Below are 17,377 nucleotides of genomic sequence, written 5' to 3'. Positions count from 1 at the left end.
TCACCCCAGTTTGCATGCTAATGGCAAAAAAACCAAGGAAGCTCATTGCACACACCAGTGGGTAGAATGAGGACAGTTCTCGAGCCACTGACTTGGCAAATGAAAGAAGCTGAAAACGTACAGCGCCGTCATTGGGGTGAAAGATTATCCAAGGAGATCTGAGGAGAAAGAATACACCTTGGGTATAAAAGTACAAAAAAAGTCATTTCTGCTGGCGAGTATCTTTGTGCCTCAGCAATGAAGTGGCGACATTATGGAACGACTGGGTCCAAATCTCAGTAATATTCACTCGTTATGTGGCATCATGACAACTGAGGGTTAAAAGCCCAATTTGGAGGCAAATTGCTCCTTCAGGTCCCCGCAAACCAAACGACAGAGAGACGGGAGAAGCCGTAGTCACATCTCCTGGCACAATTTGCACCTTGCAAACTTCGGTGCACTCGTGAAGGTTTCGTCAGAATGTAAAGACCAAAGTCCATTACCTGTTACTTTCAAATGAGCTTCTGCAGACGGCACAGCCACAAAATGTAATCACCGAAATTGGATTTCGAGAGGTGACAAATGAGCGCAATCGTAATTCCGGCCAATTATATCGCAAGGTGTGGCGAAGGCCCAGGACTGTGAAAACCTTTTTGGGTGAAAATGCTCCGTCAGTCTGTCCTCCTTGCCTCCTGGGAGAGCAGGTGTAGAGGGGGAATCGAATCTGAAGAAAGCATCCCAGGTACTAGAGCGTCTTAGTGGTGCATGTTCTATATTAGGCTACTTCTCTAATACAATGGCAACAGAGAGCATTCTTGCTTTTTCCTCTAAGGATGTTGCATCCGATCTGCAGCACTGATGAACCTGCTGATGCACGTCACTGTGGCATCACAGCTTGCAGGCACCCGGCACCATAACAATAGGAGCGCTGCAATTAGCAGACCACCAAATTGGCATGATTACGTAGAAGTGCGCAGCGTTTATCTCAGGGGAAATGCATGTAATTTGTTTGTCTTTGAAAGGTGCATTATGCAAATTCAAAACGGCATGCAACGTTTTGTTTGATAACAGCTTTGTTTGGTGCAGAGCCCCTGCAAAAATCACACCATAATCATTTTAATAGGTTTACCAATGAAAATGAGAGCAGTGATGTAAAAAAGGATAATTCCCTCTAATATCATCAAATCATATCGCAATTACACGACAAAAGGAGTTCTCCTGTATTGCTTTTGTTGTTGCTGTCGGTGCTGAAACTATTGGTTAATTTATTGGTTAATAGCAATATTCATAATTGATTCATTGCTTAAGTTGAACGTATCTTGCACAAGTAAATAGGTTGGTGGAAGTAAAGTGTGAACAAACGTAGCAATGCGTTAACAGAGGAGGGAAAGGAGACTGCTATGAAGTAAACATGGATGTAAACAATGTTATTTTCAAGAAAAAATACCAATCAACAATCAACTATATTAGTTTCAGCTTTTCTTTTTTTTTTTTTTACAGATAACAGTAATGAATGTGTAAATCCCCATTAATGCTAAATAATACCTGTTCTCCAGCTGGTGAACGCGATATAGCAAACAGCCACCAGTATTCATGAAAAACATTTTGTTTTAAAACACCTTTATTAACACTCAGATAGAACTCATCGAGGAAAAAGAGCCCTTTTTATAACTAAAATCAAAAGAAAGGAAAATCAGTTAAAACTAGTAGAGTCATGTATTTCTACCGTTTGCTTGATATTATTTACGATGATGCAGTCAATGGAGAACCTGAGTTTAGCTGAATTTATCTCTGTGATAATTCAAAAGTACTAACTGTGTGTGTATATATATATATATATATGCACTTTTGAGATAGTATTACATATGTGTGGCATTGTTTGCTGGCTTGGCTGCAGATCAAGCAGCTTCCTCTCCGGACTGTTTGCTAATGAGCTCAGAGGAAAGCAGAGGTCAGACTTCAGCTGAGCTGCTGGGTGATTGTCCGCATTTAACGTTTAACACCGCGCTCGTCCAGACCTCAGTAATGCATGTCAAACATGCTCTGGGGGATAACGATGCGTTAACACCGTCACTGGTCCATGGGAAGCAAACATGAGGAGGTAAACACATGAAAATCCGAACTCTGAGACAAGTAAATGTTGCCACAAATAATAGACCTCACAGTCAGATATATTATATTTCTGTTGCAGTGATTAAATATGCAAGCCTATTGATGAGGATGAAATGATGCAAGACAAAGTCCACACACATTTATGATTGTTTTTGAATGGTTGATAATCATTTCTTAGATTGAAGCTAAGATTGGATGCATTTAATTTAGTTTGCATTTATAGTTTACAATAAAGAGAACAAAGAGAAGGACTTCCTGTTAACATTTTACATTTTGTTTGCACTGTAAATGCCAAAGTAAACATCACAAGTAAACTAGAGGAAGTTACTAACTGGTACCAAGATGACGACGTGGTTTTTATGTGACAGTATCTGCAGAGCTTGTGGGTAGCCTCAGTGGAAGGGAACATTTAACAAGTCAAATGAGAAATGTCTACATGTTTAACATTTAAACAGATGAGAATTACCTGACTGATCTAGGCTTGTGTCTGACTTTATTTGTGAGGGAACAGTGAAGTTAAACTAAAAAAAACACAATTAGGATTAGATTGACTGTGAAAACACACCAACCAGGAAGGTGTGGTTTATTCTGACTTCGTAGAGCCACTTTCCTTGAACAGCTGTCAAGTTCACAAAATAATATAAAAGATGGAACTAAGACAGATTTCCTTCAAAATAAAAGCACCTATTTACAAGTAAAAAGAGAGTCTCATGCTGAAGTCAAGTTTGGTTGATAGCCATTTTAACATTTCTTCAAAATATCTGTTAAATATTTTTGCCACATTTTTACAAACCGGCTGCTTTATGGACATCACACTCAAAACTAGAAGGACAGCTAATCATGGCTCATCATAAACTAAACTATTTGTTTGGCTGTAACTGTGCAAAGCATGTTGTGTCACAGTATTTCTCAATGAAAAAGCTTGAAAATGCTTTACAGGAAAACAAAAGAATGGAAACGGGAACAAAAGACAATATACGGTGTGAAACAAGCAGTATAAAGTGTACACATAACAAGCTGTACAATCAAGAGAAAGCCAAAGGAAGCATGGCATTTCATTTAGTATTTGGGGGTCACAGGAACAAGTATTGTTCTTTATGCCCAAAAGCACAAGCAGTTACAAACCAAAACAAGCTCTTCAAAATCATCAAAAGAAAAAAAAGGTATTTCCATTTTAATTGGTGCATTTTTCCGTTTACTCATATCAACATATTGACGTTGATGCCAATGCTGATGAATGATTGCGAAAAACAAAAACCAGCAAAGTGTCCATGAGGGTGGATTTTATTTTGAAAGCACTGACTGGATCTTGTGTGCACCTTATTGTGTCCGATTTGACATCATTTCCCATAACGCAGCTGCTGGTTTGCCTGCGGGCTGACAGCCACAGTGTGTCTTATATGAACGCTATCTGACTGTCGGTGAATTGACTCGGTGTTAGGCCTCCCTGAGGCTCACAGCAGCTCCCCAAACTCTTTATTTCACACTTTACGGGCACGTGACACCGCAGCAGGACTTCATATTGTCAAACTTTGTCTGCAACTGGTGTTTGTGGGAAGAGGTAAGAATATCTCCCTGTTTATGAAATTTTACCTATTCATGTTTGTGGTGAATCAGGCTGGGTGGGTGGAATCCTGTCTGTCCCTCTGCTATTTTATTATTGTTTAAGTCTAGGAGGCCTGTAACTGTGTGTGTTAAATGCACTTAGACTGCTGGGTTAATGGGTGACAGAATAAGCTCCAGCAAGAAGTCATTACCAAGATGGTGAGATTTTATTAAATCATTTCTAGACATAATCAGCTTTTCTCAAAGACTATGTAAAGAAAGATGCTGCTTATCATAAATGTATCACACCCACTGTTACGTCTTATAATCTCAAGATATATCCATAACCATATTTGGATATTCATATAAACCCCTGATCTGTTTTATGTCTATTTGTGAATCTGGGAATTGGGCGTAATTAAAGAGCCTAATGTGAATATTCGCCTACTTCAAAAAGCACTCATCTCTGTGTAAACACGCAGCTGCGATGCAGAGGAGCTCGCAGAAAGAATTTCCCCTGTTTGAACTTTGCATCTGATGTTGGATCACCACAACACTCTCCAGTTCAAGCACTGATTTATCCTAGTTTTTTAGCAAGTTGCTCTTGTCACACTGCTGATTGCATTTATTATACATTAGATGTATTTGTTTAGAGACTGCTTTCACTGTAAAGATCTTTTTTGGTTTGGTGTCAAAAAATAGAGTTTTTATTGTACTAAAGGAAATGCAAGGACATTAATGTTATAGTTCCGTATATTATTTAGAGAGGTTAACATTTTCATTGTCATTTTTTTTTTAATTCAGAACATCCTTTATGATAGTGCAGTAGAATAAACGTTGAGCTGAATGCTGCTTTATTGGTCTGTGTTACTTAACCTATCACACAGCCTTCTATGTTTAATGTTCAACTTTAATTTATAAGTACCTGCTGTAAATGTAAAGCAGACATCTCTTGCTGTGAACCCGAGGTTTTTTTCTACAGCGGGGCAAACAATTCACTGAGATTTTCCACATTCTCTGGTGCTAATCAGCACTCACACTCCCTTACTGTATATAGTAATGTACGGATTCTTTCTGCGAAGCGGCTCTCGCATCCGTTTCCGGCTGACTTTAGGGAGGCAGTGAGGTTTTGGGATGGGAAAACTACATGACCTTGGGCTTTTGTGTAAAAGGCATGCACTTCTGGCTAATGACCAAGAACAGTACTGTCACTTCAGATATTGCTTTATTTGGCTTCGACATTTGTGTATACTTTTTTTCATGTCTGTATGTGTGCAATGCATTAATGTATAAGCTGCATGAATGTTTGCCAGCTGTGTGAATATGGAGGTTGCCTGGTGTCCAATCTTCCATACAAAGCCAAAACGCTGTACCTACATATTTGTTAAAACCAGATTTATACACTTATTCCTGTTTCCTGCAGTAGAAAAATCCATTTTGATGCTCAAACATCTTAATTATTGAGTTGTGTTATGCTACACGAATGAGACAGAAGCTGAATCTAATTATATCGAAATAACCAAGCAACAGCTGGACAAACTGCTAAAAGCTAACTAGCACTAGCTAAGTAGCACTAATTGCCGCCTCTGCCTCTTGAGGAGTTTACGTGATTTGATGTGGTTAAGATGCCTTTAAATCACATATTTAAATGTGTTTAATTAAAGGTTCCTTTATTAAACTAGCTAATTAGTTCAAATAGACAAGAAACTTGAAGAAGCAAGAACATATTTTGTTTGTAGATATGTTTTTTTGTGCACCCTTTAGATTGCCCCCTAGCGCCTAAATGTTGCTATATGCAAGGTCTGTGGCAATGATTACAATCCACCTGAAAAGACATACAATTTAAGTATTAACAGTTTATAATTGCTATGCACAGTTTGGCTGAAAAGCTTCAAGCCTTTTTTTCTGTTCCTTTTTATATTGGTGCAGTTACTGCGCTCTGCCTTTGATGCCCAATAGAGAGCAGCATATAATCCAGCTGATTTGGAGTGTGACAGTGAAGAGGTTTGAAGGCTAGGTCAAAGCTTCAAAGGAAACTCTTCCACATCTGCTTTTACCTCCAAATGGTAGATGAAGCAACCAAATGTTGCCACAGTCTCTTTTCTGTTCTCTTTAAGTGACTCATTTGTTTTAGGAGTCAGTTCATTGGCTACAGACACAAGGCCGTTGGAAACTTGGTGAAACGAAACAGCGCTTTCCTTTTTTTTAAATTGCTTTCAGGAACATATGACCTGTCGATTTTTACGATATCCTCACAAGTGTAATGACATTTTTATTTGGGTTTGCGTATTATTGATGGTAGGGCCGCATAGTTTGATAAGACGGTGTGTTACTTCATTTCATCACTCATTTTCCACGATTGGAGCAGAAACAGATGAGCTGGCAGGCGGCGTTAATAAACCTCAAACGCAGAATACCTCGAACTCGTTGATTTCCTGCCATCGCATCAGCCTAGATGTTGGGTAAGAATTGATGAACCCAAAGAAGACGGAGGTAAAGCCATCCTCCTACTGCCAAGACACACTCGGTACCATCAGCCAGAAACCGATCGTTTGTCAAAACAAATGTCATTTAAGAATATAAAAAGATTCCGTTGCCTTGAAGCCGTTGTAACAGCTGAGAGTAATGGACTTTCACAGCATTTGTGAAGGCTAATGTGTCTGAAACATCACAAAGTCAAAAATCCTCAATAATTACTGTAAAAACAGTGGCTTATTCAGCATGTTAACATTTTTTTGTGAAAATGCTAATGTAAGGGTTTGAATGTGAACCTCAAACAGCTGAAGACTGACGCCTCTATATGACCTACATAAGCAAATAAGACCGTCAGCGAGAATATTGGAAAGAGAATATTTGAAACGGTTCCGCTTTTGTCCGCAGTGACCGCCGACATCAGCACAAAATGAACATTCCTTTGTCTAATTTACTTTATTTATTCTTACATTCACTTTTTTTTTTCCTCTTTAGATGCCAACCCACCTGTTATGTGTCCACACTTCTACAATGAAACAAAGGCTTCAATTATAAAAACAAAAAAAGCCTCTCTTTGTTTGTTGCAAAGCATCAGTGGAAGTGCTAGATCTCTTATTGTAGACACTAAAATACAGTCGTGGACTATTGGAAGATTCTGAGAAAAATTGTGCTCAAGTTTTAATATTTGATTTAGCTTGTCATGACTCACGTACAGTAACTCAAGAAGTAGCAGTCAGCTGGTGGTAAAAATCAAGTAGCTGGAGGGTCGTTGACAATGAAAGCAATGATCGGTATACGCTTAAATGACTCCATTTCCCCAAAGTGTTTCCACAGCTGTAAGAGTGATTTAACCGGTGACATTTGAATGTGATATCGTACAAATTAAAATTGATATTGGCGATTTACACGGTAACAAAAATATTTAATGATCCCATGTGCTCGTTGCAACTTTGTGAGTTTAATTACCGCCAGTTTTCACCGGTGCTCATTTTACGCTTACTGCACAAGACTTCAGCTACTCCTACGGATTATTGACTTTTGTTGGCAAGCAAAACCAAAAGAGTGTCTCAGCCGTATGGGAAGATTAATGGACCCTTTTTTTCTTCTGGATTAATAATGACTTCCAAAAGTGAGCTTCATGCCAGAAAGGTGGAGACAATGTGTACCAACTTCGGCTGAAGACAGAGTCCTGCCCCCCACGAATGATTAACTCGTCTGGATTTGCTTTATCTGATGTTGTAAGAGTAAACCAACATGTCCCTAGACTGTACTTTGCCATTCTAAAAGAAAATCCACCTTGCAGCAATATTATTTTATTCCACCTGGAAGCTTCTACTTCTCATACAGTGTTTATCTTGTGTGTCTGAATAATGAACATAATTAGTGTGAAGGTTTTCAACCACAGACAGCCAGAAACTGTATTTTTAAAAAAGATTGTTGTCTTGAATGGAATCTTTTTTTAATTATAGGCCTAATGCAAGGTCTTGCAAGGATTTTTCCTACATACATTACATAATACATTTAAAAAACCTGGGTTAAATGTGACAAAATATCGCTATGAGAACACAATTTGAAATTCTTTTAAATGTATTTATTTACTAAAATCTCAAAATATTACCGAGGCATCTGTGATAAAAACATTACTTTTCAGCAAATGGATCGTGCTCAGGTGTCATCACATTACTCGCGTGATAAGAAGATAAGTGGTCACACCTGATACCTGATACTGTCATTCACTTCTTTTTTTTAGGAATTGGCCGACGCAGCCCCTACTGAGAACAGACTTTTCACCATAACGCTTCACAACCAGAACTTCAGCTGAAAACTACAGTTTCTCTCTTTGTCTTGCAGGTGGATAGCACTCCATGTGCTACCACTCAATGATGTGACATGGCTGGACAGAGACTGAGCACTGAATATCTCCCCTGCTCTGGGAAGAACGGACTGTGTTCACTCCCCTCTGGTTCATCTGATATCAGTTTGATCATGTGATCCATCTTGCATTTTTACGGTAAGCAGAGTCAAGTCAAAGGAGTCATTCATCATTCTGGGAGTCTACAATGTGAGCTCATGAGAAACATTAAACAACGCCGGCCTGTGTTGGTAGATCTGCTGGTCTTTGCTTTGCTATTTCAAGGCCAGTGACCTTGACACCAGGAGACAACTCCATCCTAGGCTGATATTCTTTGTTGATGATGTGTTAAAGCCGGGGATACGGAGCCCGTCTATAGTTGAGATGGCCGCTGCCTCCTCCCTAGAAAAGGATCAGCCCCTCCTCCAGCTCCAGGAGGTGGACTCCAGTCGAATTGGCTGTCGCATCCTTCCTCCGGTCCTCAGCTCCTCCTCTCCTGGCTTTTCCCTGGAAACAAGCCAGCCCATCTGCATCCCGTCCCCTTACACCGACCTCGGCCGCGACTTCACCACCATACCTTTCTACAGTCCAACTATCTTCACTTATGCCAGCCCGGGCATTTCAGACTGCCCCTCGGTCCATCGGTCACTAAGCCCCTCCTTATTCTGGCCCAGCCACGGCCACGTGGGGGCACCCATAACCCTGCACCACTCCCAGACTCGGCCTCAGCACGGGCAGCCAATCCAGAGTCCATGGGTGGAGCTGACGCAGCGGGACAGTGTCTTAGCAACCAGGTAGGATGGCGCATCACGCCCTCACTCTGGCACACACTGTTATACCAACTTTTGATTTCATATATGGCTCAAATTGTTAATTGATTTTCAAAATTATTGAAGAATACTGTCAACCGACTAATTGACGAATCAACTCATTATTTCAGCCCTGGTCAGCATTCACTGCTGAATTTTTAATACAAAAGATTACTGTCAAAATAGAACTGAAAATGATCATTTGTCCTGTCCCTTTCAATTATTGCCTGCTTAACGAAGGCTGCAAAAAGCCAAAAGAATCTAAAGATGGTAATGATTTATTGGAACATTCTGCTCGTTAAGTGACTCATTCCACGTGTTTTTGTCTTGAAATGATGACTGGAACGTATCTGTTAGTAAGAGTGTGAGGAGGCGTTCTCAGGAGAGCGAGGAAGCCGTGGTGTCATCCGGCGGGAAGGCCGACCTCCACTACTGCGCCGTGTGTCACGACTACGCCTCGGGCTACCACTACGGCGTCTGGTCGTGTGAGGGCTGCAAGGCCTTCTTCAAGAGGAGCATCCAAGGTGAGACACGGAAATATACGGCGTGTCCCCCTCAAGATAATCGTGATAACTTTGTTGATCCCATAACTTTTCCTTTAGCATCATCATGAGGTCAACATTTTCATTTGAACCAATACTTTAGTTTTGCAGATATTTGGTCATAAATAATTAAACTTTGGCTTTACTTTGTGTTTAGTGCTATTTAGCATATCACGTAGATTTGTGCTGAATTCTCAAACTGCGAAACAAGAATTTGCATCATTAACACTGAACCCTATGATAATTGTAATACTAGCACATCATAGTACAGTTGTAATCCATATTTATGAGCTCATACAAGATTGAATCACAAATGTCATCACCTTTAGCAAGTGTTCATTTTTTAATGCATTTATTTTCTTCTACTTTTCTCATTTCATCTTTGTCACTCCCCATCCATTTTTCCTCTCCAACTTCTTTTGTTTTTCTTTTTGTCCTCATCTTTTCTCTTTCTTCTTCCTGTTGTCATCTCAGGACACAATGACTACATTTGTCCAGCAACCAATCAATGCACTATAGACAAGAACCGCCGCAAGAGCTGCCAGGCGTGTCGCCTTCGCAAATGCTGTGAAGTTGGCATGACCAAGTGTGGTATGTTGTTTTGTATCACTCTTATTTCTTATTTCTGCCCGCAAAGAACATTAAACTGTAACCAGACAACACATCATCTCTTTTTTTTTAACCAACATGCTGTTATGGTTGTCATCTTATCATATGAAAAGTCAGGTGATCAAAAGTTCCTCGTGGCTTTGTCTGTTCTGGAGTGCTTCCCCCTTTTCCCAGAGCAACATGATCCCGCTCCAGCAGCCAGGAAAGGTGGTTCTTCGATCCAACGTAAATTTAATCTGTTTAACAGCTGTTAAAAAAAAGTGGAGAAGATTGCTGTTTGCTGTCGGGGATTTCTAGCGACCCACACTGTATTCAGTATTTAAAGCAGCCATAATAAAGATTTTTAGCTATGTATCCTCACAGCTTTATGAAGCTTTTTGGGGAATATCAACTTATTAAACTGTCCTTTCCAGCAAAAATCGAACAAAAAACCCTCTAAAAAAACACTGTTCACCACCTGCCCAGCCTCAAACCGCAATCAGACAAAGTCGGCAACTAGCCGATGAACATTGTGGGTCATTAAATAGCTTAAGAGCCAGATATTTCCCTCAGGAGACCAAAGACGGAGCTGCTGCTGATGCTCCATATCTATAGGAGGTGTTAATAAGCAACTGTTTGCTAATAAGTTCATCTGATTGTGATGATATGTCAGTGTTGTTTTCACAGCTTTTTTTTACTGCCTCCCAATATTTCCCAAACAGTATGGATAGTGCAGTGGTGGGCCGTCACCCTGTGTCTCTAGGTAAGAAGAGAGGCCCGAGGCCTTCAGACTCACAAGTGAATCCCTTTGCAGTTTAAATGAATAGGGACGATATTGTTGATTGTCATATTCTTTAACCAATCAGATCTTTAGTTTGACATGTTGGGCGTATTCTTTGACGTCCCAGAGCCTTCTAGCTGGCCTACAAGCACGTCAGCATTAACGGGCAGCTCAGTTTTCAGGTGCAGCTCTGCAGTGAGGTGCAGCGTGTGCTGTGATTGGTCAGTGGGGGAGCACGTGACTATTGTGAAACGAAACTTAAAGTAGCCATCAGAGGCTTAGTCAGAGTAGTAAGAGTTCAAATTGAAAGATATGGAAGAAATTATGATTTTTTTTGCATTTTGCTTGATGTAGATTTTGTATTACCTAGCTTTGTTTTTTTAACACTCGATGGCTGAAGGAGGAGAAACGGATTTGTGAGTTAGGATTTAACTGTGGGATTAAACTCTTTGTCAACAAAGAAAGGAGGATGGAGTTTGTCTTTAAGTGATCAGCATTTGGTGAGTGAACTGCATTTGTTTTTTTACATCTAATATCTGAATGGCCCTCGAGCGTGTTGCTGCTGTTGTTTTCCTGTTAAGCTAGTTTAGCGTAGCCTCCCAGAAGTGCGGTACCTCAGCTGTTGTTATTTTTTTGGTTCCGGTTCAGAGGTCACACAGCCCGTTGTCTCTTACGTGAGCGCAGAAAACATTATATTTCTTACAATTTAAACTTCTGCATTTTCCAAATGCACTAGTATTATTCAAACGGATTGTTCGGTTCGTAAGCCTCGTACCGAACGGTTTAATACGAATACGTGTATTATTACACCCCTAGAAACAAATAATAACCGTAGCTGTGAGCTCATGAGATTATTAGGTGGTGTTTCAGCTGCAGGACAGCAGTGAAAGCCCAGGTACAAAATGCACGGCCCGCCACTGGGATAGTGAAATATGTCCAGCACAACTATAAAAAGGCTTGTTTTCTTTGTCTCAGGTATGCGAAAGGAGCGAGGAAACAACAGGAACCCCCAGGCGAGGCGACTGACCCGTCTGTCCTCACAGGGCAGAACCAACGGACCAAAGATGGTGGCCGGACCAGCGGTCAGTTTGTTAAACGAGCCCCAACCTCCCGCACTGACCCCAGAACAGCTGATCGGGCGAATAATGGAGGCGGAGCCGCCGGAGATCTACCTCATGAAGGACATGAGGAGGCCGCTGAATGAAGCAAACGTCATGATGTCGCTCACCAACCTGGCTGATAAGGAGCTGGTTCACATGATCAGCTGGGCCAAGAAGATTCCAGGTGTGTGTCTGGGTATGCAGGGAACCGTTAAAGGAAAATTACGATTAATTTTAGTGACATTACATTCGTTGAGATATTATGCATAATAGGATCACATTCCTCAGTGACACCTCAGCAGCTCAGTCAGCTGTACACCTGAGTTACCGACTGTATCTTGGCCAGCCGCTGTAAGTGTCTCGGCTTTATTCAGCATGGGAGTCGAGTCTGTGCTGATTGTGTCAGACTGCTTGTCTGCACAATATGAAAGGTTTAAACCAATGGAAGGCTGTGACTTCAGGCGGTTTTCAGCCATGGCTTCTCTTCCTTTGCTTCAGGCAGACACTATGACCCAGAAACCTTTTACCTCACCCTGAGGTGACATGTTTGTGTGTCCCTACTAGACGGAGTCACTCACAGTTTGGCTGAAAACAGATAACAGGTCATACACTGACAGTGGGTACATGGCCTCAAAAATGTTGTCCTTAACTTGCTTGTGACCTGATTTGGATACATTACCTAATGAATAAGGACTGCAATCAACCTATCGTTTCAGCACTAGTTGGGACACAATGAGTGCTGCTTGTCGTGCTTGTCTGTGTGGAGCATCACTGGCAGCACACGGTTACATACCGTTTGATCATGTCATTTCCTCAGGGTTTGTAGAGCTCAGCCTTTTGGACCAAGTGCACCTGCTGGAGTGCTGCTGGCTGGAGGTGCTGATGATCGGACTGATGTGGAGGTCAGTGGACCATCCGGGGAAACTTATCTTCTCCCCTGACCTCAGCCTGAGCAGGTACCACCGCCGACATCTCGCATATCGACCGCACAAGCTTGATTAAAGGGACAGTTTCTCGCGCTCACTCTCCCACAAAGTTTCAACAGTATGTATTGTAATTTTGGTTTTAGACAAGCTGTCATTTAGAGGCTTTGTGCTATACACTACCGTTCAAAAGTTTGGGGTCACTTAGAAATGTCCTTATTTCTCAAAGAAAAGCACTGTTTCTTTCAATGAAGATAACATTAAATTAATCAGAAATACACTCTATACATTGTTAATGTGGTTAATGACTATTCTAGGTGGAAACGTCTGGTTTTTAATGAAATATCTACATAGGACTATCTGGAGCATCACATTTGTGGGTTCGATTATACTCTCAACATGGCCAGAAAAAGAGAACTTTCATGTGAAACTCGCCGTCTATTGTTGTTCTTAGAAATGAAGGCTATTCCATGCGAGAAATTGCGAAGAAACTGGAAATTGACACAAAATTGTCTGGGTGACCCCAAACTTTTGAACAGTAGTTTATATGCCGACATATTTCTCTTGGCAAGTGTCAAACTTAAAGCCATGCTTTTGGAGTGGCTTTTCATTATCGCACGATTCAAATGTCTTTCACACGCACATTGGATTCACAGGAAACTATGCATGTATCTATTACATCGTTACTGTTGTATGTCTGACAAAGCAGCTGCTCAAGGGGTGTTTGCTGTGTTCAACTTCACTTGCTGTTACCACAGTGACCACGGGTGTCACAAAATCAACCAGGACTGAAATTGTAATAATTTTGACATGGATTCCACTTGAAGTTGTAAGTCTTAGTTTGTTTGTTTATGTATGATTGGAAAAAGGAATACTGGTGGTTTTTTTTTCTCCTTCTCAATTATCAACATCAGTATCTGTCTTAAAAATGCAGTGCACGATGTGCCCCAGCCCCCATTTGTTTAGAGTACAATAAAGACCCACGTTCAGTGCAAGGCCTGCCACAATGCGATTTAGATCATACTGGTAATAAATAACAAAGATGTAGCTAAATTTCCGTTTTTAATGTGGGAGTTCAAACTGCTACCTCCTCCACAGCACTGTCATTTAGAAACTGATGAGGAGCTCTGCCTGCATCTGTGCTTGCACTCAATGAGAGGTTTCTGCTGGCACTCGGCTGCTTCCAAAGCTTGAACAAAGCATCCTGTCCTCTCTCACCCACCTACACTTCCTTTGTGGTGGCCTATAGCTTTCGAAAAAGTGCAGTGCATGCTCTGCAGCCATTGTTTGTAGGATTTATTTTGAAAAGTAACGGGTAACTAAAGCTGTCTGTGAAAAGCTGAATATTTCCTTCTGAAATGTAGTGGAATAGAAGTATAGAGTACTCTACTTTCTTTCACTGGAATCTTCTGCTATTTGTGCAACTTTCAGTCAAACTCTGTTACAGAAGTGTTAATAAAACTATCTAATAATCCAGCCGAGAATTCCTTTTACGAAAATATTAGCTGCCAAACAAGTACCGCTCCATTGCCATCTTTTGGATGTTGGTGGAAGTTAAATGCGTGCTGCATGTTTGCAAAATGTCACAAGGTTTCTACCTAATTTCCCGAAAGGCCAAAAAAATAAAGAGCGGTTTCTGTGTCTTTGCATGGTAGAGAAGAGGGGAACTGTGTCCAGGGCCTCTCAGAGATCTTTGATATGCTGATAGCTGCCACGTCCAGGGTGAGAGAACTCAAGCTCCAGAGAGAGGAGTACGTCTGCCTCAAGGCCATGATCCTCCTTAACTCCAGTAAGTGTGTGGGTGTGGGGGTGTGTGTGTGTGTGTGTGTGTGTGTGTGTACATACACGTATAAGGCCTTTGTGCAGCCTATGTCCTCTCTGTGTGTAGGTGAGACAAGGAGATGCATGTTTGTGTCTGTGACTTCGTGAAGCCACGGTTGAGTGCTTGGTGTCTCAGCATGTGATCTTGTCTGTGCGGGAGTCTGCACAGGGTTGGCAAGGGGACCAGCTAAATAACTTACCAGTGAAAAGCCTAATGGGAACACTGTGTATGCTCTCGTTGGTTCTGCTGAATGCTCGCAGCAACAAACTGCCTGTTTGAGGATGAACAAGGTCAGAGTCTCACTGGTGAGCAGCGATTCCGGGGAGTAATTAACATCTGACTAATGTTTCTGTTTTCCTTTTTAAATCCCTCAGCCAGCGAGTCGAGCAGGGCTCATAGTTTTAGCACCAATCTCCTCAATTTCAGCTTTTTATGTGTTTGAACATTTGTGTATAAGCAGGATGTATAAAATGTCATCTTTGACACTGAACCTTTTAACATAATTGAAAAGTTGGAAAGTACTTTCACCAGCTATGCAGTAGTTTGTACAGTCATGGCTTAATTCATCTTAAATATTTAAACAAGATTTATTTCAAAATAAAGGCTTTGACTAAAATGAAGGCTAAATAAAGCAACTAATTATCAAAGTAGTCCGAGATGAAAAAGATTGGATGTTGATTTGTCCAATCGCACTAGCATTGTCATTATCATCAACGCACCACATGTTTGTTAAAGTCAAGATGTCTGCCTCTCCATGCGTTACCAGACATGTGCCTCAGCTCGTCGGAGGGCAGCGAGGAGCTGCAGAGTCGCTCCAAGCTGCTGCGTCTTCTGGACGCCGTGACGGACGCTCTGGTGTGGGCCATCGCCAAAACCGGCCTCAGCTTCCGCCAACAATACACCCGCCTTGCCCACCTGCTCATGATGCTCTCACACATCCGCCATGCCAGGTAAAAGGACCCCATAGTCGTGAATGTTCTCAATACAAAATTGCTAATTTATGTGTTGGAGAGTATGGTATACCTTTTATGACCAAGTTGCTGATTTTGTGGACTATTATTAAACAAAGCGCTTGCCTTCGGTACTCTCTTCTTTCCAAACATGCAGCAACAAAGGCATGGACCACCTCCACTGCATGAAAATGAAGAACATGGTGCCTTTGTATGACCTGTTGCTGGAGATGTTGGACGCCCACATCATGCACGGCTCCCGTCTGCCCCCCCGGCCTTCCCAGCAGGAGCCCGGGGACCAGACGCAGGTTGCTGCTCGGCCACACGGCTCCAGTAGCGGACCCTCGGATACCTGGACTCCCAGCAGCACTGGGAGCGGAGGTGAATGGAAGTAGTTCGATGCAATGATTTTTCACCGCTTTGCACAAAAGTAATTCACAAGACTGATGAGACTTTTTGCCGGAACATTTGGCTGAATTCTGTGACCTCAGAAAGGTGAAACTAATACTTTGAGACACTGTGTACTCATGATAGTGAACTTTTGAATCGTAGGACGTTACTCTGCAGACAGACCAAACTCTCTGTATTCACAGCCTTATCACTACATATTGAAAAATTTGAATGGAAACCAATTCTTATTGATAATTTGGCCTGTAGCACCAGCTTAAATGTTGATGTAATATGTTACTGCCATGATTCTCTTGAGCTGAGAAGCAAATTTCATATCGGATCAAATATTTATCGTCCGTGTCTGGTATTGTTCTGGAGGTCCAACAGAGAATGCTGGGTGTAAATAATGACAAAAAGAGATATGCACAACCCCTGTTGGATATAGATGGGTTTGGGCGATACGATGATGTATAGAAAGTAGTGCTGGGCAACGATTAACATTTATTATCGCAATTAATCGCATGATTTTTTTTTCAGATTAATGGCATTGTTAATGCGCAAAATTCAATAATGAATTCAAAAGTAGTGTATTGCGCACTTTTATTTTAAAAGTACTGCTATATGAACAAAAGTGCAATAACATTTGATTTGCAAACACTTTAAACAAATAAGGTGCTTTTTAACAGCAGCATTCCCTACACACAGTAGCAGTTATAATACAGTTATGATTCTGATAATAGATATTCAGCCGGTGTGTGTGAGAGATGCAATTTGAAATATACACCTTGAAAACTGCAAACCTATCTACGTCATGTTTTTTTCTTCTTTTTTTTGATGTTTGTTAAATTCTCAGTAGCGATAACTAAATAATATGCTTATTATACATATTCCAAACAAAAACACTTTCAAAATAATTATTTAAATGAATCTTTGCTTTTTTGGTATTTTGGTCAGACACATGCAACGCTGATTACCGTAATATGTGTGGTATTTGTTATAAATGTACGTTGGTACATAGAGGGCGATAAGAAGCTGTACTTGGAGGGACTTAGGACCCAGGGGAATGTAGGTGAAGCAAACCGGAAGAGATGCCACACAAACACAGCTGTTCACGCTCGCTGCCAGCTGGTTCTTGTGTTAAAAATGTCCACTTAATACTAAATAAGAAACTGCATTAACGCGCGATAAAATAATTGTCGGCGTTAATTAATGAATGCGTTAAAGCGATAATAACGCGTTAACTTGCCCAGCACTAATAAGAAGACAATACAATCAATTGTTATACATCTTCTTTCGAGGTAGCTGTTTATTTAATGGCTGAGTGTATATTAAATTTGCATATTTTTTTTTTCATCCAAATGATAAAATACCTAAAAAGGTATTTATTTCTCTGGACTAGACAAACATTCCCATCTATTCATTTAATCTATACAAATATTTATAAGAAATTAAATTCCTACTTGATTGTAGTATAATTTGTCATCTTAAGCGAATAAGCTTATTTACATTTTG

General features: G+C 40.9%; 1 protein-coding gene across 1 annotated transcript; it reads left to right on the top strand.

The window, feature by feature from the left end:
* Positions 1-8,344: 8,344 nt before the first annotated feature.
* On the top strand, positions 8,345-15,870 carry esr2a (estrogen receptor 2a; the record flags this gene model as incomplete). Its single annotated transcript, XM_079180675.1, has 8 exons — positions 8,345-8,754; positions 9,127-9,293; positions 9,786-9,902; positions 11,656-11,964; positions 12,598-12,736; positions 14,359-14,492; positions 15,292-15,475; positions 15,633-15,870. The coding sequence occupies 8 exons, from the start codon at positions 8,345-8,347 to the stop codon at positions 15,868-15,870; spliced, it is 1,698 nt and encodes a 565-aa protein (XP_079036801.1).
* Between the last annotated feature and the right edge of the window lie 1,507 nt (positions 15,871-17,377).

The sequence above is a fragment of the Pholis gunnellus genome (genome assembly GCF_910591455.1).
Source record: "Pholis gunnellus genome assembly, chromosome: 19".
Lineage (NCBI taxonomy): Eukaryota > Metazoa > Chordata > Actinopteri > Perciformes > Pholidae > Pholis > Pholis gunnellus.
Note: the sequence above shows the minus strand (reverse complement) of the source record. Positions and strands in the feature narration are given on the sequence as shown.